This window comes from Eleutherodactylus coqui, chromosome 10 (genome assembly GCF_035609145.1).
Source record: "Eleutherodactylus coqui strain aEleCoq1 chromosome 10, aEleCoq1.hap1, whole genome shotgun sequence".
NCBI classification, from domain to species: Eukaryota; Metazoa; Chordata; class Amphibia; order Anura; family Eleutherodactylidae; genus Eleutherodactylus; species Eleutherodactylus coqui.
Genome location: NC_089846.1, coordinates 98902761 through 98930417, shown reverse-complemented (window position 1 = coordinate 98930417; position 27657 = coordinate 98902761). Strand labels below are relative to the sequence as shown.

General features: G+C 43.7%; 2 protein-coding genes and 1 long non-coding RNA gene across 3 annotated transcripts in view; 2 read left to right on the top strand and 1 right to left on the bottom strand.

The window, feature by feature from the left end:
* MSH5 (mutS homolog 5) overlaps positions 1 to 26943 on the bottom strand; it is a 102949-nt gene extending 76006 nt beyond the window's left edge. Inside the window, exons 1-2 of the mRNA XM_066582105.1 lie at positions 26872 to 26943; positions 22716 to 22839 (exon numbers count right to left, since the gene is read on the bottom strand). Of these exons, the coding sequence (XP_066438202.1) occupies positions 22716 to 22839; positions 26872 to 26943 (196 nt within the window). The remainder of the gene's footprint in view (positions 1 to 22715; positions 22840 to 26871) is intronic.
* LOC136580776 (uncharacterized) lies at positions 3846 to 5365 on the top strand. Its single transcript, XR_010787009.1, has 3 exons — positions 3846 to 3929; positions 4560 to 4622; positions 5285 to 5365. It is a non-coding gene; the product is annotated as an uncharacterized lncRNA (long non-coding RNA).
* LOC136580775 (speedy protein 1-A-like) lies at positions 5406 to 7244 on the top strand. The gene is made up of 5 exons (XM_066581621.1): positions 5406 to 5433; positions 6399 to 6457; positions 6579 to 6661; positions 6768 to 6936; positions 7023 to 7244. Exons 1-5 carry the CDS (start codon positions 5409 to 5411, stop codon positions 7233 to 7235), a joined length of 549 nt encoding a protein of 182 aa, XP_066437718.1. The 5' UTR covers positions 5406 to 5408; the 3' UTR covers positions 7236 to 7244.
* Positions 26944 to 27657: the final 714 nt, after the last annotated feature.

The window sequence follows — 27657 nt, the reverse complement described above, 5'->3', positions numbered from 1 at the left end:
TGGCTATCCCCTACAACTGTAGTCGACCAACCCATGTCTCCACCGATTCTTTCGGGGGAGAAAAGATGCACCGGTAGCCGCTCAGATTCAGTGGCTGAGTTCTAGTATATCTATAAATAAGGGAGTCACCAAATAACTGTCAGTTACCCGCTCTATACAGTGACAGTGATTACAGTGCAGTTATCTCCAGTGATCATAGGTGATGTCTCCTAAGATTGGAGTAATCCATTTTTTAATTTCTTCTCTATCCCTTCCCACACCACCATGAAGACGCCTTTCAGCCATAATTCGTCTTTGCATACTTCCCCGGTCACAATTGTGACTCTTATGACCACTATAGCTATGCTAGTAATCAATGCAGAAATATGAATGACCATCAGTGAGCAGGTCACCCAACTATTACTAACCACTAGGAAATGGGCCACTGAACATGTCACTGACCACCAGAGATCACTAACCAAACCAGCCATACCCACTGACAACATGCTGAATATTTCTACCCCCAACTACCAGACTTCAGTTCAGAGACATTTTGAGGGAACCTTCACTGTGTCAGCTATAACACAGGCTTTATTATGGCTAACCAAATGACAGTGTGGCCAGCCCCTTACTGACACGTGAAAGTGGCATTCGAATAAGGCCCCTTTGACATGGTTTGACAATTGCTCAGTGTAAACGCATGCCCTGATTTAACGACAAATAAAAATTTGTTTGCTTCCCGTTTGACATTCAGTTTCTGCATACAGAAAACTGAAGGGTGGATCGGACCATGTAAAGCAGCAGGCATTTACTGTTTATTGTGAATGGAGGTGGCCGGCTCCATCTGGCTTCAGTGAGCCATGCTCGTTTCTGTGTAAAAACATAGCATAGATATCGCTGGCACGACCTGTTGGGCATCTGAAACCAACAGGTCTTCTCATGTAAAACATCCCTAAGTGCTCCAAAAATCTCTACAATTGTACAGGTTTAGAAAAACACAGTTGCTGTAGGCTGTGCCTGCTACTGCTGATCAAATCCATTGGAAAGAAGGCTGAGATGCCATACTACACCGATCTACAGACAAGTGTGGCGCTGTTTTCTGGAAATTTTACGGGACTACCTCCACTGCCCATAGTGTTATAGCCCAGAAGATTACCGGGCTATGTTTCACTATGGGACCGTGCAGAACACAATGCCATGAGCTGTGGCATTGTATCAGGGTAATAAAATTCTAAATATAGCACCAATCGGGCCCACCCCACTTGCCCCGTTGCCGGCGGTAAGAAGAGACACCACACAGGGATCTGGTATCATTCCTCACACGGGACATGGCTCTCGGCTGTGCCAACGTCGTGCTTTATTACAGATTACATGAGATCTTATACCCTTTGGCCCATCCCCAACAAGGGGTGATGGGCTTATAATCATATATGGGCAGTCCGGATTTCCGGCCTTGCTACGGCGCCTCTGGCTTATGTACAGAAAATCACGTATTCAATTAACTCCAGTACAAAGAATCACCCACTCAATTCTAAGAAAACGGCCAAACATGTATTCTCCATATATGGGAAGTCCGGATTTCCGGCCTGAGACCGTGAAAGTTCAGAAAATCTTGATATAGGCATCTGGGAAAACGGCCAAGTACATGCGTCCTTGTGTCTGGTTCGGTATCTTCTCTGAATTTCTAGAACATCTCTTGCAAAGCCTTGGAATATCTGATGTAAGGCGACATATAAGTTTTTTCTCTCATTTGGAATTGTATAGAACTTGCATACAGGTATAAAACATAAAAAAAACATATGGCAATATATATATATACCCTCACAATTGTGTTTTGCCGTCACAGTCCCACAGAGAACCAGTGAAGGATTTTAAAAAGAGAAGATATAACCGATCTGCCGGCAACTTCATGCTTCTTTTTTTGAACTCCTGCACTGTTTACATGTTGCCACGGAGACCATCGGCTTGTGAAAAGCCAGCTGATGGTCCCTGTGGCAGGAAGAGCTGGTAATTGGCTGTCAGATGTTAACCGGTCACCAGCTCTTACAGTGGAGAACGGAGAAAACCTCCGATCTCTGTTGTTTAACCCTTTACATGCCACGATCTGTGCGACTGCAGCATGTAAATGGACGACAGAAGAAGGGGCCTCCCTCTGTCACCATCGAACTCCCCGCAATGTGATCAGGGGGTTTGATGGATCTCTGTGGCATCCGGAGGCTTGAATATAGCCTTCGGGTCTGCCAGCTAAATTAGGCTATGACGCTCAAACTCTACCTGAGTGTCATAGCCTGTCTAATACCCTGCTATGCATCAGCATAGCAGAGTATTAGAAGAATAAAAAAAAGTACTATGCAAATCCCCTAAAGGGACAAAAATTTTAAAAAAGTAAAAAAAATACAAAAAAAAACTATAAGAAAATAAAAAAGGCCAAACCCCACCTTTCTCCCTTTACTTTGAAAATTAGAAACAAAATTACACATGTGGTATCCCTACATTCGTAATGACCCAATGAAGGAAGTTAGTACATTATTTAATCTGCAGGGAGCACGGCATGAAAAAGGAAATTTAAACGTGGCAAAAATAGCTAATTAAGCGTATCTCACCGTACAAAAAACAGAATAGAAAGTGATCAAAATGCTGCACGGATCAACAAATGGGGATAATAAAAAGTACAACTCATCCCACAAAATAAAAACCCTTACATGGCTCTGTTGATAAAAAAAAATGCTAGGGGTCTTTAAATGCAGCGATAAATAAAATATTTTTTTTGTGAAAAAGAAAAAAAAACAATTACAATTTGGTATTGGCATAATCGTACTGGACTGTAGGATTACTTTAATATATTATTTCTACTGTTCAGAGAATTCTGTGAAAAATAAAAAAAACATGCCAGAATTACAGATTTTGTTATTCTTGCCCTAGAAAAAGCAATCAAACTTTTACATCTTCCCAAAAATTAGATAAATAAAGACTAGAGCTCTTCCCATAAAATACAAGGCCTTCTGGAGCTCTGGCAATGGAAAAATAATATTAGTATGGCTCTTGGAATGTGGCGACACAAAAGCAAACCTTTAAGAAAAAAATGTTTTAAATGTACAAAAATAGCAAAACATAAAACACCTGTATAAACTCAGTATCGCCGGAATCAGAGAATAACGTTATCACACTATTTATTCTGCACGCTGAACGCCGTAACAATGAAATCCAAAACACAAATGGCAAAATTTATTTTTTTCCCCCAATCTACCTACAATTTTTTTTACAAAAGTTATGCAATACATTATATATACCTGAAAATAAAGCCATTAAAAAGTACAACTTGTCCTGTAAAAAACAAGCCCTCATGCGGCCGTGTCAATGGAAAAATGAAAAAGTTATGGCTCTTGGAACGCAACTGCAAAATTAGTTAAAATTAAATGATTGGCCTATTTAAAAAACCTGCCCTGGTGGGTACGACAGGGTGGCAAGAAACCTGCAACTGAAGGGGTTAAAACACCCTGACTGTAAGTACCCCAAAGCCCCAAGGTACTTAGAAGTAACTGCATGAAGGGACAGATGTTATATGAGAAAGTGAACCTGCCATGTCAGAGCCACCCCTTTAATTCTGCTGACCCGGCACAATCCATGGACACTTAGTGACAAATATGGACCATCCAAAAAATACATTTGTGACCATGTAAGGTGAGATGATAAGAGTGCAGCTTCCCTTTACATCACCTGTGGTCTGAACCATCATGGTACATGCCACCAGCAGCAGCCAATAGAATCGCAGGATTTGGATTCAAACCGCAAAGAAAAACGTCAGTTGGTGCCAGTCAGCGATTGCTCTTTATAGAGAATAGACCGGCTCCCTTTACTCTCACAGCGATTTGCAAACTTCTATTTTCGATTGAGACGCGGATCATCATCAGCAAGAAGGAGGATTTACTGCCAACCGACATCCAAGAAAGGTAAGAGGTCAAAATGTGACGAATGTTATCACTGCTTTATGTATTTCTAGGTAGTGAGAGTTTGTCCACATGTGTTAGTGGGAAACTGTAAATGATCCATATTATTAAATAGAAGATGGGGAAACTAAAATGTATAAATATGGGCAATTTTAGGTGATTATGAATAATAATACAGATTTTGGGCTGAATGATAAATATGAAGATATTTAGGTACTAATGAATAAATATGGAGGTTTTTATATAGTTCTGAATCAATATGAAGATATTTGGGTGACTGTATGAATATAGCTATGAGGTTTATTATGGTGGTCAGTTATTATACAGGGAGGGACAGGACATATACTAATGCCATGACAGGGCCTATAGGGAGCCACACTTTAGTTATGGTGGACATGTAGGGGGCAGATTTAAGAAACTGTCTAAAAGAAAGACTGTCTTAGTTCCCTCTAGCAACCAATCACACAGCAGCTTTCATTATGTTTTATGCTCTGGCAAGATGAAAACTGATCTTTGGTTGGTTGCTAGGGGCAACTAAGACAATTTTTCTTTCAGACAGTTTCATAAATCTGCCCTTTTATCTCTGAATAGTTGTTGCTAACAGAATAATTTATTTTCATTTCCGCTGTTGAGGATTATGGACGCCATCATCAAGTTTCTACGATTCCTGTTTGGGAGAGACGACGTGAGCTCCAGGTAAGCTATGAAGTTTATTATAGTGTCTGAGCAGTAGGCAGCAGAGGTCCAGTGCCTAGGGCGGCCAGTTACTGTGGGAGGGTTCCAAGAGCAGAAAAATGTATTTATGTGGTTTTCATTTTTTTCCCACTCCCCCCCCCCCCCCTCTGAAGTGTTTGTCCTTCCAGAATATTCCCTTTCCTCTTCCCCCGGTAAGGATTAGGGACGCCATACAAGAGTTATTATGATAGAATAGAAACTCATTCATCGTTATTTCAGTTTTCGCTCCGTAATGATCCCCATGCAGTGAAATGTAGAATACATTTAGTGTAAGTTAGGGCGCCTTTTCCACTTGCGGTTTTTAGGGCTGCGGTAACGCTGCATTTTTTAAAATGTGAATGTCAATGGGATTTTATAATGTTAAAAATGTATTGCACAAAAACCACACAATACAAACTTGCGATTTTTCTGCGTTTTTAATATTAGAAAGTCCCACTGAAATTCATATTAAAAAAACTCAGCGATATCGAAGCGTTAAAAAAACGTGGAAAGGCACCCTTACCCGGCAGAGGAATGGGGATTCAGTATCATATAGTGTCGGCTTCTAGTATGATACATGTATATACATCTTCAGGAGGAGCCGCATCCCTACATCTTCATGCTAATATTTCCTCCTCTTTCAGCTTCCCAGGAAGAGGAGAAGACAGCGGCCAGACGAGGAAGAGAGAGCGTAGTCCGTGCAACGAAGAGGTCCAAGAACGCCCGCAGAAGAGGAGGAAGGAGGACCGTTCCCTACAGCAGGAGGAGATGGCCGCATTCTTCAGAGTGCTTGGTAAAACCCATTACTCCTTCCAATACTTCTAGTGTTGAACAAGGTCTACAGAACACGATCATATACAGCAGTATCTTGACATAAAAGTTTCATCTGTTCTGTGACGAAGCTCTTAAGCCAAAAACACGAATGTCAAAGCACTTTTCCCCATTGAAATGAATTTATACGCCATTAATGCGTTCTGCTTTAATGGTGTTTTAATTCATTTCAATGGGGAAACTAACTACAAGTTAAAAAAAAAAATACACACCTACTGCCGACAATCTGCGATGGTCTGCGGTGCTGCTGCAGGCTGTCACATCCTCCTCCACACCGACAGAGCATTGCTTGCAGGATGCGGGGTTTGAATGCCCCGCCTACAGCAACCTAATGCTCTGATTGGTTAGCTCAGCGCCGCGTCAGCCAATGAAAACCGGCACTGGGTTAACCAATCACAGCCATTCAGTGACATTATTGAGTGGCTGTGATTGGTTAACCCATTATTGGCTTTCATTGGCTGACGCGGCGCTGAGTTAACCATTCAGAGCATTACCTTGCTGGAGGCGAGACATTCAAGCCCCGCCTTCAGAAAGTAATCTTTTGTCGGCGTGGAGGATGACGAGACATCCTGCAGCAGAGCCGCAGACCATCACGAGGACCGAAACACCATCGAAAGGTGAGTATTAGAACTAATCCAGAGCCTCAGCTTGAGTTATTTGACTTGTAAGCAGGCTCGTAACCCGAGTTTTTGCTCTTAAATCAGAGCGAAAACTCGGGAGAGAGCCTGCTCGCAAGTCAAAAAATTTGCAAGCTGAGGCACTCGTATCCTGAGGTACCACTGTATAGATATATTAGAGACAGACATAAACTGAACAGACCGCATTACACTCAATGAGGTCCATTTGTTGGTTCTTTCATAAAACGGATCCGTTCAGACAGTGGAATTCCATTTTCCCATAATATTGATATTTGTCCTGTTTTCCTAGAGGATAGCAACATCCGGACATTTCTCGCCATAGACAGCTGCATGAGGATTTCCGACAAGGTAATACGAGTGTGTGGACGTTTGTTTTCTGCATTTATGGAGGTTGACAGGATACACAGAAAGGCTCTTCAATAGGAAAAACAAGTGGTACTAAAAAGTTCTGTCTTTCTCATCCCACTAGTATCTCCTGGCGATGGTCTTCGTCTACTTCATCAGAGCCGGACTGCAGACTGAGGAATATCATAAGAACTTCTTTCCAGCTCTGTGAGTTTCTTTTATCAGTTATGTATATACATGCTGATGAAAAGATAGAAAATGAATAATGAAATAAGTAGCAGTTCGTCATTTTGTTTAACTTTTTTTCTACTAGATTTTTGGCCAACCAGATGGAAGAGGAAGTCGGCTTTCGTCGCGAGATCTACCAATGGGCCTTCGGATACACCTGGATGCAAAAGAGACAACAAATCCTTCATGATCGCAACCTGTTGCTCCTCCGGATTGGTTTCAGAGCTTTGGTGGACCGGGACACCTGTGAGCAGGTGAGTACAAATGATACAAAGCACTTCAGTCTGTGATGAAGGGTCTGCAGTGATAATAATGTTATCCCTGTATTGTTTGATTCTAGGTCATGGCAGTAGATCCTCTACACTGGGCATGGAGAAGAGAGAGGCCCGTCCATCACAGCCGCGCTTTTCCCATGTTCAGGAGGAATGTTCAGCAGATCACCACCTACGGCCCATGGAGCAGCCTTCCACCCTGCATGCTTTGTAGGACCATGCATCACTCACTCCATGCAAGAGGTAAGTGTGAAGGTCAACAAAAAAAGGAAGAGGAATGACCACTAGGAACTAGCAAGAAGATCCACAAGGTGTGACAGATGAAGACCATCTGTATTCTCTTTATAGTCACACAAACCCTGTTTCACACATTCATGGCACATACTCATATAGGTACATATATACACACACACACTGTTCTTGTGTCCTGCACACATCTTATAGTGTTACCCGCCCTTAGTATGCCTGGAGGAAGGGCAGTACAGTGGCCATGGTTTCCCTACAGGTTTCCTCCACTGGGGGTTTTTCCTGTCCTGCGTGTTGCTGTACCCTCTCCGTAAGTGATGGGAGGTAACAACCAAAACATATTTATAATAAATTTTATATTCTTTAACTCACTATACTTGTCTGAGGCATTCTTATTGTGTGTGAAAGTAAAATGTCATTTTCTGTGTAATAGAGACCGGTGTTTGTCACATGTATGACTGCATTGCCATATTTTGGGGATGCCTCTATATCCATCCGTTGTCGGCCTCGGTCTCTACGATTTTATTTAAATGATTGGGAACTAAATTGAAATTAAAACCTCAAATGGCCATTTTACTGCCAGGATTAGACAAAATCCCCCTCAAATACAGGAAAATAACTGCACATGTTTTGCTCAGCGCTAAACTACTAATCGCCAGGGAGTGGAAGTCTACTAGAGTCCCCACAATAGAAGACTAAATCAAACTGATCTCTGAACACTGTTCATTAGAGAAATTATTCGCAATAAGACAAGACAGAATAAATGATTTTGTGGAGACCTGGCAACCATGGATGGGGGGAATCAAAAAAGGGAATATGATACTCTAACATGCTATTATGATGCAGGATTGACGAGGAATGTTACATAGGAACCGCATAATTGGCAAATTTCAGAATGTACCTACCGCCCTAATCCCCCCCCCCCCCCCTCACTTTCCTACCCCACTTACTTTTGTTTGAGTATGTTTCCTTTGTAATGTTTAAACAGAGTTCAAAATAAAGATGTCCAGGAATACAAACTAAGAGAATTGTAAAGCTGTATGATGATGTATGCCTGTCATCCTAATAAAGATTTACTGGAAGTAAAAAAAAGCAGCAAAATCACATGAAAAAAAAACACACGTGAAAAACGCTAGTGTGCAGGGCCCCTTAGGGCTCCCCCACCCTTAGGGCTCCCACACCCTTAGAGCTCCCACACCCTTAGGGCTCCCACACCCTTAGGGCTCCCACACCCTTAGAGCTCCCACACCCTTAGAGCTCCCACACCCTTAGGGCTCCCACACATTTAGGGCTCCCACACCCTTAGGGCTCCCACGCCCTTAGGGCTCCCACACCCTTAGGCCTCCCACACCCTTAGGGCTCCCACACACTTAGGGCTCCCATACACTTAGGGCTCCCACACCCTTAGGGCTCCCACACCCTTAGGGCTCCCACATACTTGCGTTTTGTTAACGCGAATGTCAATAGGACTTCCTAATGCTAAAAATGCATCACAAGTTTGTGCTTTACGATTTTTGTGTGATGTGTTTTTAACATTAGAAAATCCCATTGACAATTACATTTAAAAAAACGCAGCGTTAACACAGCGTCAAAAAGAAGCAAGTGTGTGCGAGCCCTACGGGACTGCTCCCCCCTCACCATGACCAGATGTGAGGACGGCTGCAGACCAGGCAAAATTCGGAGGCCGTTCAAGTAATTGCGCTGCTGCTGAGGTGCAAATGGAACAGCGAGTCAGAACTGAAGACTGGTGAGAGGCGGCTTAAAGAGAACATCACCGCTTTATCAGAGAGGTCCACCTCGGGACCAGGGACAGTGAAAGTGACTGTATCTCGCTGGGTGACCAGCCTACAGATCTTCTAGTGGTGGGCGCTAGGCCCATGTGTTAATGTGTGTATGTTGTTCAGGACTGTGTTTACAATGTCCGTACTAAAAGTGCCCTCCTATGGAGAGAAACATATAAATGTGGGAAAAGTAAAAGTTTTCGGATGCACTCATATTACCCTTGTACGGTTACTGCTACGCCATTCACAACATCTCCACCTGCACTTTTATGGTTATATGTACAGAGGAAACCTGGCGCCCACAAGAGGGCAAAATAAACTGCGCATGCGCCGATCCTCAGCAATGTTGCATCAGGTTTCCTCTATGCATGGATTCAGCTACAGCCCCCATTGCCTGAATATGCCCACTAGACGGTAGTGAGATAATTAGCATATGACATGGAAGTTACATAAACTACTTCACCAAACGTATGTGATACTACTCAGGTGGAATAGGTATACATTTGTAAATATTTTAAAGATGGAAAACATGGTGGGAATGGTGTGGTACAGGAAAATCTGGGGAGAAATTTAGGGCTCTTACCCACTGCCAATACGTTTTCTAGCGATCCGAGAGTAAGTTAAAACGCATGATTATGAAACAATAATTTTTAATGGCTTCATTCTCATTTGTGATGTGTTCACTCGAGCATGACTGCGATACAAAAATACTGTAATATTGCCCCCTCTCTTTCCTAGAGAAATGTTGCGGAATTTGCAGCGACCTCAGTATATATTGGCCTCAGTAGCAATAGTCTCCCCTATATTGGCCTCAGTAGTAATAATGACCCCCACTGTGGCCCCTATAGTAATAGTGAACCCCAATGTGGCCTCTGTAGTAATAGTGACACCTACATTGGCCTATGTAGTAATAGTGACCTCCATAGAAGCTCCAGTAGTAATAGTGACCCCCACAGTGGTCCCAGTAGTCATAGTGTCCCCCACAGTGGCCTCATTAGTAATAGTGACCCCTATATTGGCCCTAGTAGTAATCGTGTCCCCAGTAGTATTAGTGACCCCCTATATTCGCTCCAGTATTAAAAGTGTGCTCTACAGTTGCCTCAGTAGTAATATTGACCCCCACAATAGCTCCAGTAATAATAGTGACCCCCACAGTGGCCACCAGTAGCAATACTGCCCCCTCTCATTAGTAATAGTGACCCCTATATTGGCCCAAGTAGTAATAGTAACCCGTATATTGGTCGTAGTACTAAGAGTGTCCTCTATATTAGCCCCAGTAGTAATAGTGACCTCCACAGTTGCCCCAGTAGTAATAGTGACCTTGACACTGGCCTCAGTAGTAATAATGACCCTCACAGTAGTCTTTGTAGTAATAATGACTCCCACATTGGCTCCAGTAATAGGGACCCCACAGTGGCCCCAGTAGTAATAGTGACCCCCTACAGTAGCTTCAGTAGTAATAATGACCCCCACATTGGCTCCAGTAACAGGGGCCCCCACAGTGGCCCCAGTAGTAATAGTGACCCCCTACAGTAGCTTCAGTAGCAATAGTGATCCCCCACAGTAGTTACAGTAATAATACTGTTACTACTGGGCAGATAGGGGGGAGACTATTACTAATAGTGTCTTACAGAGGCAGTTGTAGATTGTGATAGCCAGTTATTTACGGGAGTGCATGGTATTTACAGATGCACCTGGTAGTTTGATTTTTAGTGTGAAGTTTCAATGTCAATGCTAGGTCAGCCGGGGAAAATGTGCAGAAAATGGTCTGGTAAGGAATTTAGGGTTGTTGGTGTGTTGCCCCCCCGTGGGGTTTCAGCTTTCGGGACAAATTTTAAAAAAAAACAGGGCCCACGGTGGCTCGAATCAATAATAAGGGGGGATTCGTTTGCGACATTGGGTTTTGCAAGTGTTGTTGTGTTTGGAGTGGTTTTATTATCATTACAACATCAATCAGGGTAAAGAGAGCAATAAAGGGGTGGGGGGTGAACGAGAAACATTGTAAAAATTTTAATATGGCTCAGTATAGTTATATGGGGAAGTTTTTAGGTTTGTGGGTCGCAACAGTGGTGTTGCCATACGACACAGGGGAACGGAAAACTGGAAATGGGAATTTAAAAGTGAGGAAGTACTATTACAAAAGGTAGCCACGGACCTTTGGTCACTAGCAATCAAGGAAAGCACCAAGAGAGCCCTAGTTTTGTGGAATGGTTTTGTGGCGCAGGCTTAAGGCGGTCCAGCCGTGCTTGCTGTGGCGAATGAGGGGTCCTTGGAGTCAGCATAAAAGTGTGGTGGAGGAGGGAAGGCATGGGCTGGATAGCCACCTTATACCCCTTTGATTAATGGTGATGGCGGTTCTGCCGCCTCTTAGCTCTGACAGGACAGAGTCCTTGCAGAGATATCTCTAAATTGGGAGGATGGACGGCCAGAGGCAAGTGGCGATTTGGGTCTCCCAACTCAGTTAGTTTGCAGCGGGAGGCAATTGGAAAATTTGGGACTCTCGAATCAGTTGGCATTACGGTTGTTTTTCCCTAACTAGTGAGGCAACAGACTGTGGGGGTTCAGAACCTCTTCTCTTCTTGGTTATGGTGAAATTGGGGTTTAAAAAAATGCTATTTTAGGTAATGTTATGTTTGTAATAAAATGGCTGCTGTTGCCAAATTATCCAAAATAATTGGTGTCAATAATGTATTAACCCCTTAAGGACATGGCCTATTTTGGCATTAAGGAACAAAAGATTTTTGGTATTTTTTCATCTCCATTTTTCAACAGCCATAACTTTTTTATTTTTCCATCGACGCGGCCATATAAGGGCTTGTTTTTTTGCGTGGCGAACTGTAGTTTTTATTGGTACCATTTTTGGGTACATAGGCTATATTGTAAAACCTTTTTATTTTTTTTATGATCGTAGGGAGAGAAAACGCATCAATTCTGCCATAGATTTTTGCTGTTTTTTTAGAGCGTTACATATACAGCATAAATGACACACTACATTTTTTTCTGCGGGTCAGTACGGTTACAACGATACCAAAATTGTTATTTTATTCAGTTTTAATAGCCAATCAATTCCAGAAAGAAAGTATCACGCGGGTTAAATGGCCGCTCAGTGCACTGCTCCTGGCTTTCAGCCTCCTCCCCCTGCAGAGAGGGACGCCGTATATCGCCCGGGCGTGAATACCCAGCCGATATACGGTCGTCTAAATAAGCCCTTGATCTCAACCTTAACCTCAACCTTTATCTCAACCTTTATCTCAACAGTTCTCTCAACAGTTCTCTCAACAGAACTCTCAACAGAACTCTCAACAGAACTCTCAACCTTAATCTCAATTTCAATCAGTACAGTGCTCAAAGCAGGATTCAGTTTACTAAACTCTGCCCAGGAGAGTTAGATATCAGTCCGATTAGTAGCTGCAGTCTTCATCTCAAGCGTCATCTCAAGATCTCAAGCGTCATCTGAAGCTTCATCTCAAACCTTAATCAGAACCTCACTCTCAACCTAAATCACAACCTTACTCTCCTTAATCTCAACAGAAATCTAAATCTAAATATTAATCTCAACCTTAATCTCAATATTTTTCTTAACCTTAGGCCGCCTGCAGACGGCCGGATCGGATTCGGCTGCGAGAATTCGACCCGAGCGCCTGCAGAAAGCAGCGCGTACTCACCCGCTCCGGTGGCTCCGGTTGTTTGATGTGCCGGCTGCTGGCGCATAAGCAGACCAGAGCCGGCGTCCAGGGAGTGACGTTTCTGTGCGGGGCTCACAGAAATAGAGCATGCCGCGGTTTGTTTTCCACGCGAGATTTCGCGCAGACAAACCGCGGCCGTCTGCCTAGGCAATCCTATGGCAGCTTCCACGGGCGGAAATTCCGTGGGAAATCCTGCCGCGGAATTTCCGCCCGTCTGCAGGCGGCCTTAATCTCAACATTTATCTAAACAGGAATCTCAACCTTAATTTCAACATTTTTTTCAACCTTAATCTAAACAGAAATCGTAACCTTACTCTCAACCTTAATCTCAACCTCAATTTCAATATCAATCAGTACAATGCTCAAAGCAGGATTAAGTTTACTAAACTCTGCCCAGGTAAATTACATATCAGCCCGATTAAAAGTAGCTGCAAACTTTATCTCAATCTTCATCTCAAAATTAATCTCAAACTGAATATGAAATTTAGGGCCGATTTAAACAGAACGATTATCGCTCAGAAGCCGTCTTTTGAGCGAAAATCGTTGCGTGTAAATGTGCCTATCTTTCAGTTTTCTGCCGAACGACAGTCTTCATTTTGGATTGAAATCCGTCGTTCAGCAGAACAGCTGGTAAAACAGACCAAATGCTATGTTCTGCCAGTGAGTGCTGATAACAGCTGATTGCAATGTATCAGCTGTTCTCAGCTGTCAGCACCGTGGCAGAAGAAAAGGAATTTATTCTGTGAATAGCAGGCTCAATATCAATCAGTACAGTGCTCAAAGCATGATGAAGTTTACTAAGCTCTGCCCAGGTAAATAACATATCAGTCTGATTAGGAGTAGCTGCAAGCTTTACCTCATCTGCATCTCAAGCGTGATCTCTAGCTTCATCTCAACCCTAATTTCAACAGAAATCTCATTGTTAATCTCGATAGTACTTTAAACCTTACTCTCTACCTTTATATAAACCTTAATCTCAATATCAATCAGTACAGTGCTCTAAGCAGGTTTCAATTTACTAAACTTTGCCCAGGTGAGTTACATATCAGTCCGATTAGGAGAAGCTGCAGTTTCCATCTCAAGCTTCATCTCAAACTCCATCTCAAACTCCATCTCAAACTCCATCCCAAACTCCACCTCAAACTCCACCTCAAACTCCATCTCAAACTTCATCTCAAACTTCATCTCAAACTTCATCTCAAACTTCATCTCAAACTCCATCTCAAACTCAATCTCAAACTCCATCTCAGTCTTCTTCTCAAACATCAACTCAAACTTTATCTTAATCAGTAAAGAGCTCAGACCAGGATTCAGTTAATTAAATTCTGCCCAAGTAAATTGCATATCTGTCCGAATAGGAGTAACTGCAGGCATTGGGCTCAGTCACACGGGCGCCGATCCACCCATGTTTTTAGGATGGGAAGACGGCCGTACCGCGTGTCGGACGAATCTCCACATGACCAACTCCATTGCCAGCCATATGCTTTTTTTCCGGCTGGTGCGGAGATTCGTCCGCACTGCCGTCTTCTCGTCCTGAACCACGGGCAGATCGGCATCCGTGTGACTGAGCCCTTTACCTCAAGGGTCATCTCAAGATTAATTTCAAATTTATTCTCAAACCTAATCTTAAAATTTACCTCAAACTTCATCATTTTAACATTACTCTCAACCTTAATCTCAATATTATTCTCAACCTTACTCTCAACAGTACTCTCAAGAGAAATCTCAACCTTAATTTCACAGGAAATCTCAAACTTTATCTCAACAGAAATCTCAAATTTAATCGCAGCAGAGATCTCAACTTTACTCTCAACCTTAGGGTGCGGGCAGACGAGCGTAGGCGTATTTACGTTCGCACGAGCGCAACGTATAATCGCCCGAGAGAAAGTTTTTTACCGATCACGACCAGAGCTAGAAAGCGTATTTTCGTTTGTTCCTACTTTGCAAACTATCTTTTCGGCCATCGAATATGCGTTGGCGCGTATTTCGGTCGCATATGTTCCGTTTTTTTTCCGGGTTGCGGTTTTTACGCGCCGTAAAATCGCCCATGTGAACGAATACATTCGAAACCATTGCCTCAGATGGTCACGTATATACGTTTGGTCGCAAAAACGCGCCGTTTATGCGCTCGTCTGCCCGCACCCTTAATCTCAATCTTAATCAGTACAGAGCTCAGACCAGTACTCAGTTTACTAAACTCTGCCCAAGTGAATTACATATCAGTCCAATTAGGAGTAGCTGCAGGTTTTTTACTTCAATCTTCATTTCAAGCATCATCTTAAGATTAATCTCAAACTTAATATCAAACTTAATGTCGATTTAGACACAATGATATCGCTCAAAAGCCGTCTTTTGAGCGATAATCATTGCGTATAAATGTGCCCATCTTTCAGTTTTCTACCGAAAGATGGCTTTCAGTTCGGCTTGAAATCCGTTGTTCAGCAGAACAGCTGGATAAGACGGACCAAACGCTGTGTTCTGCCAGTGAGTGCTGATTGCATCGTATCAGCTGTTCTAAGCTGTCAGCACCGTGGCAGAACAAAAGGAATTTATTCAGAGAACAGCGGGCTCAATATCAATCGGTACAGTGCTCAAAGCACCATTCAGTTTACTAAACTCCGCCCAGGTGAGTTACACATCAGTCTAATTAGGAGTAGCTGCAAACTTTACCTCAATCTCAATCTTTATCTCATTGTTTAACTCTCAAATCATCTCAAACTTTATCTCATTAATCTCTATATCAAGCTTTATTTCAATCAATCTTCTCAAGCTTTATATCAATCATGTCTATATCAAGCTCCAACTATATATATAGCAATATGCAGCAGGTTAGATTAGATCCAGAGTGATATCTAATCGTCACATCTCGGGTCAAGAAGGAATTTTTTGCCCTCCAAGGAGAAACTTTTGGGGGGATTTTTTCGCCTTCTTCTGTATCTTTGGGTCCAGTGGCTCTCACTTCAGGACAACGGTGGACTGTTCATAATGACCGCAGCAAGTTCTGTGATCTCCACTGGCCTCACCTGAGAGTCATTGTGATCGTTGCTTATTCTATAAAAAGGCCGGTAATATTTAATTACAAAGTTGCTTATTGCTTTTCCAATAAAGACACCAAAAAAAAAGCAAAAAATCTTCCCCGCGCTCCAAGGGTTAAACCAAAAGATACAGTCCACAGGTCCGTAAATTGTCAATACTATTTATTTTGCTACGCGTTTCGGCGTTCAAAAACTGCCTTTTTCAAGCAACATATACAAACACATTAACTAAAATCTATCTTATATACACACAAAATCTTAAAACTCACACGTGTGGTAGTCGCAGCGGACGCCACCAGAATGTTCGTCCTCCCTAAGGAGGAGATCCGATAAAGTGACCCCGTCATGTGTCCATGTGTTTGCGGATATCCCTTAGGAGGTAATCTGCTGAGCACCAGGTGAGTGCCATCTACTATTTATTGGAGACATACATTGGAGGATGATGTTTCCTATGATGAGGCGCTGATTTATGTTCCCTTTTACTATTTTTCAATAAAGAAAAATTCCTAAAAAAATCCATGCAGTGTTTGTCTTCTGTCTGGATTTCTTCTGTACAGTCACCACAATAAGCGGTCGCTGCCACTCAATACTTCAGAGCTAGAGCCAGGCTGAGTTGCTGATTCTGTATATAATAAGGCGCATCATCTCCCACATACATAGCGACAGCAGTTGGAAGAAAGAAACTATAGGGGATTCCATATACCAACAACATATGACTCCACCTACAGCAACATCAGCTCCTGTCTCAAGGTACATTACAAGTGTTATGGGCTTCAGTCTCTGTAATGGGGCTCTAACATTGTCCATGCCCTCACCTCTGCACAACATACTGCCTGAAGAACAACTAAAGACCGAGTCACCAAGAGTAAGCTAGTACAGAAGACACAACAGGGGTCTTGTATAAAGATAGGTCACAGCCTAAAGAGATGTTGATCATTAGGGTGCAACAAGTGTCTATGGGGAACTTCGAACTGGTAAGGCAACCCTGCTAAGCAATGACCAGTATTAGTAGACAGCGGCTCATATTTAGTAAGGTATACATCATGCCATAACTCACAGAAAAAGAATCCAAATATGCACCATTTTACCACAGGGCGACACAGAGAGCAACCCACTGTTTTGCCAATTGCATTCCTGTATGGTAGCGGTTCCCAAACCGGGCTCCGAGAGCAACAGTCAGGGACTCCTGACGAGGGTCTGTGGTGGCAAACCTGTGGCATGCGTGGCGACGGCTACTCACCACTGTAGTGATTACTGATGGGGGGGGGGGGGATGCTGCAGCTCCCAGCAAGTAATCATGCAGCGACGCTGATGTCAATGCACACTATGATGTCAGTGTACACCCGGGATCCTCCTCCCCTGAGTCTTCTCCTCCTTGGTTCTGCAGAAGAGAACAAGGGATGAAGCATTTCGGGGTTAATATTACTGACGGTAGTAATATTACAGTGGGGTTAATATTATTACTGTGGCTATTGTGGGGTTAATATTACCTGGGCTACTGTGGGGTTATTATTACTACTGAGGCCACTATGGGGGTCACTTTTACTACTGAGGCCACTGTGGAGGTCACTATTACTACTGAGGCAACTGTGGGGGTCACTATTACTACTGAAGCCACTGTGGGGAACACTATTATTACTGAGGCCACTGTGAGGGTCTCTAATACTATTGGGGCCACTGTGGGGATGCTATTGCTACTGGGGCCAATATAGAGACACTTTTATTACTGGAGCCAATATAAGAGACGCTGTTACTACTGGGGTTAGTATAGGGAATGCTATTACTACTGGGGCCAATATAGGGGGACACTATTACTACTGGGGCCAATATAGGGGGTCACTATTACTACTGGGGCCACCAACATAGGGGGTCACTATTAGTACACAGGGCGGATTTGCTGCGGAATTTACAGTAGTTGTAGCAGCAAAGCGGATGACATTTTGAAAATCTCATCCACACACTATGGAACAAAAATCTGCACACAGCCCGTGTGGATATTGACATGTGGTGCGGGATTTAATTCCACAGCATGTTAATTTTAAATGTAATGTATATTGATAGCCTATTCAGTGTTCCAGCCTTCCTCACTGTTTTTTTTTCTTTTTTAACAGCCATGTCCTTTTTATAACGATGGAGGTAAAAATAATAGGTTGTGATAAGCTACGCCCCTACCCCTCCCCTAACCAAACCTTCTGTCCCGCTCTGGGGCTCCACAAGAAACTTTTTCTTCAAAAAGGTCTCTATTGCTGAAAAGATTTGGGAACCACTGCTGTATGGTGTGGCACACTTATCTATGGCTGGCATCCTTGGTATCAGTTCATATGTGCAGACTATGTTGTCTGCAGTCACCCCTCCCCCAATCTTGGGTTGAGTGGCTGCTCATTAGTCGGCACATGAACATTTAGCGCACTCATGATACAATCTTGCTTTCTGCATGCTACTAGGGTATATGGTGATTGAGCCTTCCCTGCAGTTTATCGTGGTGCGTATTTGGCTTCCTTTTCTGTGAGTTATGTTTTTGTACATTTTTTTCTCTCATCTCTGTGATTTTAATGTCCAGCAATGCAGGAAAGGCGGAGACCAAGGACGCGCGCCTGGTCGTCATAATGACGAGGACGTGGGGCGGCACCCACCGCGTCCCTAGCCACCCAGGGGCGAGGAGGAATGCGGCGACAAGGGGAGTTAGCAGGGCCGGGACTCCCCTGTGCCGCACAGTTGCAGCCTGGGTGACAGGGCCGGCGGTGTGGGCACGAAGGCCCTGCGAGCCGCCGTTCCTGACAGCGCCATTGTATAATGGCAGAAAGAGAAAGCCCCCCGGGAAACCCTGAATCCAAAATTGGATTAATGGCTTAAATCGGGGTGCCCAGAGCTGGACACAGTATTCCAGATGAGCTCTGACCAAGGAAGAGTAGAGGAGCTTAATTACCTTACATGATTTAGACTCTATGCTTTTCTAAATACATCCCAGAATTGTGTTTGCCTTTTTTGCTACTGCATCACACTGTTGACTCATGTTCAATATGTGATCTATTGGTATACCCAAGTCTTTTTTACATGTGCTACTTAGCTCAATTCCTCCTATTCTGTATGTGCTTTTTTCATTTTTCTTGCCCAGATGTTATACTGTGCATTTCTCCTTGGTAAATACCATTCTGTTAGTCGCCGCCCATGGTTCTAGCTTGTCTAGGTCTTTGAATCCCCTGTTGTATAGTGTTAGTTATAACTCCTAGCTTTGCGTCATTGGCACATTTGATCAGTTTCCCCTCAATTCCCTCCTCTAGATAATTTATAAAAATGTTAAACAACGCTCGGTGCAGGACAGAGCCTTTTGGCACCTACTTGAGACATTCTTACAGTTGGACGTGCAGCCATTGATGGCCACTCTTTGAGTACGATCCCTCAGTCAGATGTGAAACCATTTAACAGTTACCTTGTCAATCCCATACTTGGTCATTATGTTTCAATAAGGATGGTATGCGATACTTTGTCAAATGCTTTACTAAAGCCCTGATCAACCAGACTAATTAAGAAAATTAGATTAGTCTACCATGACTTTATTGCAAAACCATGCTGGTACCATGCATTCAAACAGACTTGCTATGAGTCTTTTCATAAGAAACATTAGTCTGCATGAAAAAATGTCAGTGCAATTGTCCTAATTACCCTATAATAGGGCCGCGGGCTGTCCACGGATTAGCATAGACATCACACAGCCCCAAATATGCTACAGTGCAGGGAACGTTAGATAAAATGCTGAAAGGTTTCTTGTGTACGTTTATAAATTTTATTTAGGTTTTTCTAGAAAGATATGTGTTGTTGATTCATTATAATTAGTTTTAAGTACAAAGCCTTTACAAAATATGATATGTTCTACCTTTGTGACTGTTGTTTATTATAATCTCTTAACCCCTTCCCGCTCCACAACGCAGGGCGACCTCTCTGCATACAGCGCGGGCGTCAGCTGTTTACTACAGCTGACAACCGCGGGCAGTAGCCGTTCACGGCTATTAACCCTTTAAATGCCGCTGTCGATTCTAACAGCGGCATTTAAAGCCCCCAAACAATGTTCCAGGGTCCCGTACGCCCCCCCCACGTGGTAAGATTGGGGGAGCCGTGCAGGTATCATGGCTGCCGGGGGCCTTCTGAAATGCCCCAGGGCTGCCCTGAGAGACTGCCTATCAAGCCATCCCCGTGGAGTGGCTTGATAGGCTGCCTGTCAGAATGCAGTATGACGTAATGCTTTAGCATTATTTCATACTACAGGAGCGATCAAAGCATCGCATATTGTAGTCCCCCAGGGGGACTTAAAAGTTAAGTTAAAAAAAGATCAATAAAGTTTTTTTAACTTGTAAAAAAAAAAAAGGAATAAAAGTTTAAATCATCCCCCTTTTGCCATATTTGTAATTAAAAAATCTAAATCATAAAATAAAAATATATATTTGGTATTGCTGCGTTTGTAAATGTCCGATCTATCAAAGTAGCACATTATTTATTCCGCACAGTGAACGTCGTCCGAAAAAAAAATAAAGAAAATCAGAAATGCACTTTTTCAGTCCCCCTGTCTCCCAGAAAAAAAACGCAATAAAAAGCGATCAAAAAGTCGTATGTATTCCGAATTAGTACTAACAGAAAATACAGAACATCCCGCAAAAAATGAGCCCTCGCTGAACTACGTTGGAGTGAACTTTTGAGTGCACCAGCCATCTTACACAGGAACATGGAGACCCTATAAGCCTGTGGTGGTAAACGTATGACACATGTGCCAGAGGGGACACAAAGAGCCCTCTCTGTGGACACGTGCTTCGAAGTCGGGTCACCATGCAAGTGATTACCAGCAAGGGTGCCGCTGCTTCCCGGCTGGTTATCACTCAGCGGCACTGTTACGGGTGCAAAAACTGATGGCAGTGTGTGCACCCGGGATTCTCCTTCCCTGACCTCTCTTCTTTCGCACACACTCCCACCCAAAGCTGCGCCAAGCAGAAAAGTAGCAGCGCTCTGAAGACAAGGAGGAGGTAAGTATATGGGTTTCAGGTGGTCGCTATTAGCACTGGGACTACTGTGGGCATCACTATTACTACTGGGGCTGATATAAGCAACACTGTTAGTAATAGTGTCCCCTATATGGGTCCAAGTAGTAATAGTATAAACTGCAACATACTTTTCTAATGTCGCAGTATGCTGACAGACTTCTCACATCTTTAAATATTACATTGCAAAAAGCAACACCCTAAATAAAGTGCATCCCACAAGCATTATATAATTCAATAACCAGGAAAAAGCAATTAAAAACACAAAACTACGAACCAGTTAGCCACCAAATTGTAAACTGGAGACTGAAATTGTAAACTGAAATAAATCGGTTCCATTCTCTGCGTATTGCGCACGCAAATATGTCTGTCTGATGCCGCCCTAAAACTTGGACAAGAAGGAAGCCCCACCCACTGTTCTTGACACTTCTGAGGGACTGATCAAGTAATTGCTGGGACATGAGCAGTAAGTGACGCTGCTCCTTACTGGACTGTACACGCCGTACACGATCAGGAAGGCAGGGACCGTAATATACTAAACCACAAAAGAAATGTCAGTAAGACAGGTCACCATTAGGCTGGGCTCACACAGGCGTATGAATACCACATATTACGCATGCGCTGTACAACCATGTGGTAGGCAGTAACTCACTGGCAATCAATTAAATTGGCTTAAGTATTTTTGATCACATTAACATGTCACAACTGAATAATACGCAAGCGCAAAAAAGAACACCACATGTTCTATTTTGTCTCCTGTATACATGAGATACAGCCCATTGTTCTTTATGGGCACGTATATAAGCACAGCCAAACGCAATTAGAAAGCGACTGCGCCGGAATTAGAAACAAATAAAAAATACAGATACATTGTCATGCGTAGTACAATTTCTCCGAAATATGCAGCAGTACGGTGGGTCACTGCAAGCTCCAGAGCTGTACAACGCTGCATAACCCTCACAGTGTTTTACACTTAAGGCCCATTTAGACACAAAGATTATCGCTCAAAATTCGGTCAAAATCCATCTTTTGAGCGATAATCGTTGTGTGAAAATGTGCCCATCTTTCACTTTTTTGCCGAACGATGAATTTCAGTTTCGCATGAAATCCAGCGTTCAGCAGAACAGCTAATAAGCAGGACCGCAGGTTGTGTTCTGCCCAGGGAGCGCGAATTACATTGTATCAGCTGTTCTCAGCTTTCAAGTCCCCTAGCAGAACAAAAGGAATGTAATCAGGGAACAGCATGTGGTCTTTTCCCTGACTGCAGCTCCCAGCACTAATTAGTGCTAATAGGCATTAGTACCAAGTGGTAGTTTATGCAAAATGATCGCTCAAAAGTCACCTTTTGAGCGATCATCTTTGTGGCGTAAATGCATCTTTACAGCCATGTGAGCCTGGCCTTAGGATGCATTCACACGGGTGGGAAAATGATTTGTAATGGGTGTATTTACATGGGTGAGATGGAGAACTTGTAGCATATTCTATTTTCATGCGAGTCTCCTGCACAGCACACAGACGGAGGGCCAGTGTGCTGTGCGATGCGAGTCACACCCGAGAATCACAGGCAGAACTTGCTCTCGGCCCGGTGAATGCACTCTCATCCAGATGTCTCCCTTACATCTACAAGTGCACAGAGGAAATCACCACGTTGTGCACATGCTTGTTTAAAATGTTTGAATAAAGTTTCATTTTTAATTCCAACCGTCTCAGACTCATATAATACACTATTCTAGACTCTACAGAGATGTTTAGAGATGTCTCTGCATAGTTTAATGTGGATCAGCCCAACAGCTAGACATTTCTTTCAAAGGGAAGTAGGAAATAGAATTCTGCATGACACGGTCCGTTAGCCCAACTTTACTGTAATATGTATGTCCATAAGACAACCCTATAAAGATATAATATAAGCTTTGGAGCAGTAACTTATTAGAGTAAACAAAGAAAAGGTGAGAAGAGATGAGGCAATGATAGATGGAGTCCACCAACCTCTGTGAAGCAGGCGGAGATCTCCTGTCTCTGGAGCATCTGGCATGAAGTGAATGGAGCAGTCACTGGAGTTATAAACCGCAGCAGCAAGCTGGTTGGACTGCCATAACACACTGAGGTATATCTGCAGGAAATTACAATATGAGGTTAGCATTCGTGGCTCTAATATGGAATATACAGTGCTCCAGTTCTCTTTATACATATGCTCACATGTTGCAGATTTTGGTGCAGACCTGTATTAACACTTTGCAATCCAATTTTGGAATCAGGGTTTCCTATAGGTCTTTCTCTATCTGCCATTATACAATGGTGCCATCTGCTGGTTAGAGCAAGTACTACCCTATGGAACATGCTGGAGGGGCCCCCCCGACAACAGAGCGGCCAGTAATATACAGTAAGAATACCCTGCCGGACATCTTCCGACATCGGAGCTGTACAGCCTTCAATCAGAATGTCTTCAGACGTCAGACAGTGGATTGGAAAGGGTTAAAATGTAGTCAAAATCCGCACCATTTAAAAGGGTAAATTCTTTTGTGGATCCGCAGTAAAATCCCCACTGAGGGCGCCCACCCACTGGCGATTTTTTTTTCTTTGCGTTTTGCGTTTTTTCTCAAGAGCAATTAGAATTGAATGTACTCCTGTCCACTGGCGTTTTTTTTTGCGGTGCGTTGCGATTTTTAACATAGGAACTGTCAGTTGCATATGTGTCCTTATTTTTCTCCTAATGCACCCATGAATGTCAATGGAAATTAATGGAAAAGGCGCGAAAAACGCACGGAAAACGCGCCGAAAACGCTGCGTTTTTCAAGCACGAAAATCGCAAACGCCAGTGGGTGGGCGCCCTAAGGCTGAATTCACACGAGCGCATGTACAATTGCGCCATGTTTTTGTGGAATGGACGTTGTGTATTAGTGCGCACAACTGCATTTTTTACTGGACTTTTTGCACACACAAAAAAGACACACGAAAATGCTTTTAGCCATTGAAATGGCTAATTAGTATAATGAGTTCAAGAGGTGTTCTTGCCCTGCACAAATGCGCAAGAAAATAAAGCATTCTACAGATTTTTCTGCACGGTCAAAGGGCTCCCACAAAATACATACAATGTGAACAAACACAATGCAATGAATACGTTCCATTTTCTGCATATTGCACATACAAATACACTCGTGTGAATCTGATCTAACGGTGCAGATTTTGACATAGATCCTCCACTGCAGAAAATCCACACCAATTCCATTATGTGTGAACATTCCATAACATTCCGAAGCGACAAAAGGTTTCAATAAAGACTTATGGAAAACCCTGTGAACCCTCCATGTAGCTGGCAAACCCAGTTCATAGGCGAGAGGATTCACTACACGTGTGATGACAAAGGGCCCCACGTAACGCGGCGCCAGCTTCAAGGACGGAACCTTTAATTTGAGATTTGTAGAAGACAGGCATACCTTTTGTCCCACCCTGTAAGGTTCAGATACAGACAGACTCCTCCCACTATGCAACTGCATACGAGCCCCCGTTGCTTCCAAGTTTTTCTGTGCCTCTTTCCATACTCCCTGCAGCGTATCTGTGGCGATGTCAGCTGCAGGACAGGCAGACAGAGTAGAAATAGCTGTAAGGAAGCAAGGATGCTGACCGTATACACAAAAGAATGAAGATACCCCAGTAGAAGAACAAGTGCGCAAACTCTGCCAACGGCAGAAACTCTGCCCACTGATGAGCCTTTTCGCTAGCAAACTACCGTAAATATTGCACTAAATCTTGGTTCTTTCGCTCAGTCCGACCATTAGTTTGCGACTGGAATGCTGAGAAGGAAAGCGACGTTCCCAGGCTTCTACAGTAGGCTTGCCAAAAGTGCGCAACCAACTGAACCCCGCGATCAGATACAATGTTCTCGGGAACCCCATGTAGGCGAATGATTTATTTTACAAAAATCTTGGCAAAATCTATTGCCGAAGGTAGTTTCTTTAACACCAAAAAATGTGCCATCTTTGAGAACCGGTCGACAACCACTAAGATAGTGGTGAACTTCTGGGATTCCGGTAGATCAGTGATACAATCTACCGATAACTGCCACCACGGACGAGAAGGTGCCGGTAACGGTCTCAGAGGACACTCCAGAGGACGCCGACGACTTTTATTGCGTGCATATACAGAGCATCTCTTAACAAAGTCGCAGTTCTCCTGAGACATGCCTGGCCACCAGAAGTGTCTAGAACAAAGATTCAGAGTCCCCTGCACCCCCGGATGGCCTGCGAAAACCGACGAGTGAGAATCTTTAATGACTCTGAGACGTAAGGTCTGGCACAAACCATCTGTCCTCCGGCACCCCCGAAGGAGCGTCCTGCTGACAGTTCTGTAGTTGAGAAACAAGGTTAGATTCTACAGCTGCCACCACCACAAACAGGTGCCAAGATATTCTCAGGAGTCACTGTCTCATTTTCCGGCGACCCGAAACTCCCTGACAGGGTGTCCGCCTTCACATTCTTCTCTTCCGGAATATAAGTCACAACGAAATTAAACCTGGCGAAAATAACGCCCACCTGGCTTGACGAACAGTGAGTCTTTTAGCATTGGCGAGGTATACCATGTTTTTATGATCCGTATATACGGTAATGGGATGTCTAGCCCCCTCAAGATAGTGTCGCCACTCTTCTAGAGTGACTGGAATCGGCACACGTGACGGGGCGGAGCTACGATGACCAGCTCTCCGGCACGAGCGGCCCCATTCACCAGGCAAAAGACCGCACAGCGCAAGCATGTCTAAAAACGCCAGAAGAAAGCGAAATTAGACGGAGCCATGGAGACGGGGACGCTAGCAACAGAACAGGTAAGTGAATAACTTCTGTATGGCTCATATTTAATGCACGATGTACATTACAAAGTGCATTAATATGGCCATACAGAAGTGTATAACCCCACTTGCTTTCGCGAGACAACCCCTTTAAGGTTATCTGGTCTGACCCATTGGGAGATTGCTGCTACTTTATCAAACTCCATCTGAATCTCCGTGGGTGAAATCACATAACCCAGGAAAGACACTTGTTTAGTACCAAATAAACATTTCTCCAACTTGACAAACAGTTGGTACTCACACAAAAAGGTCAGAACCAGACTTAAGTGCCACACATGTGAATCCCAGTCTGGAGATTACACCAGAATGTCATCGAGATAGATGACCAGAAATACCCCCAGGAAGTCATGAAAGACTGCGTTCATAAAACCCTGGAACACAGCGAGGGCGTTACAGACATTTAAAATGTCCTAACGGGGTGTTGAACGCGGTCTTCTATACATCTCCCTCTTGAATGCGAATTAAATCCTTAAGTCCAGTTTTGAAAACCAGTGGGCCCCTACCACCTGATTCAACAAGTCCGGAATCAGGGGCAAGGAGCACTGGTTCTTCACTGTGATTTTATTCAAAGCCCGATAATCCACACAAAGTCTCAATGTCCCATCCTTTTTCTCAACAAAGAAGAGACCTGCCCTGGCAGGGAACCTGGACGGCCGGATATGTCGATTGACCAGAGACTCCGAGATATAGGACTTAAGGGCTTTGTGCTCACGCCCCGACAAATTAAAAATGGCCATGGGACCCAGCGCCCCGGGAGGACCCGCAGCCGCCACATGGTAACAGCCAGGAGTTTGGAATGGTAGTGCTGCAGCCTCTGAACAGGAAGCACTTTCGCTGTCAACACAGTGGGAGAATCGTGGTAGTGCAGCACTGGATCGCCTGGGCTGAGAACTTCTAAGTACCATTTGTTAGTTTTAAACTATTTGGATCCAATTTTATAAAATTAAATTTTACCCAGATAACCGCTTTAATACTGGATCTACATTCTGAGATCATTTGAAGATCACGCGCTTAGTACTACACTGCTGTGAGAATCTGATACCGTGTCCACTGCAGTGTTATCATGGAGGCACGATCTATGGATTCAAATCATCGGGTGCAACAATATCGACCTCCTTGCAGGCAGATATGTGGGCACCAGGACTCCATGACAAGACTGAATGGGGCAGAAGTACCTCAGAATCAGTAGTGCAGCCTCAGGCTGTGGTCCTGTAATGTCAAGTGATCAGATCTTCACACTGGAAATATTGATAAAGGGCTTTATCTTCTCTCAAAAGAATCCTTTACATAATATGTATGAACCTCAGCCAGTGGGTCTTCATCTTCTTGTGAATCAGCAATTACAAGATTTGGCATCGTCCGCAAAGGATCCATCGTACAACGTTCACAGCTTGAAGGAGACAGAAGGAAACAGAGCAGTCTTATAAAGGAGAAGAGCCATCACGTCTATACACATAACACTAGAAAGGCTCAGATGGCACACATTGTGCCACCTTGAAAATACAATCCTGTTATTAAAGGACTCCTCTGAACAAGGGGTGGAATTAAACCAATAAAAGCACTGTTAGAGGAGGGGGGACCGATGGCCGGTGTGTGGTTCCAACAATTACAGTTAAGCCATTTTATCTGAATGCAGGGCCAGGTCTCTGAGGTATTTCGTCAGTTCACCCCTTTTGAGGAGATGTGCGCTGCGTCCCCTGAACGGAAAGGGGAGATATCCGCGGTCTATAGCATATTGGTAGCCGGGGGTACGCGAGACGGAGGGGTACGCGAGACGGAGGGGTGAGTTTCAGTGAAAGTTGGGATAGAGAACTGAGCCAGCATCTCGAAGATTGCGACATGGCCAAATCTCTAATCATGACCCATAAGATGTCTATCACTGGCAGGCGCCATGAATTGAATTACAAAATCTTGTCTAGGTGGTACCGTACTCCAGTGCGTTTGGCTAAGATGTATCCCAATGTTGGCAGCAATTGCTGGAGTTACCACAGGTATGGAACACCACAGTGACTCCTACACGCTTAATGTGGGTAAAAGCCATGGATGACATTATGTACATGGAAGAATTAAGGGCTAGAGACGGCACTA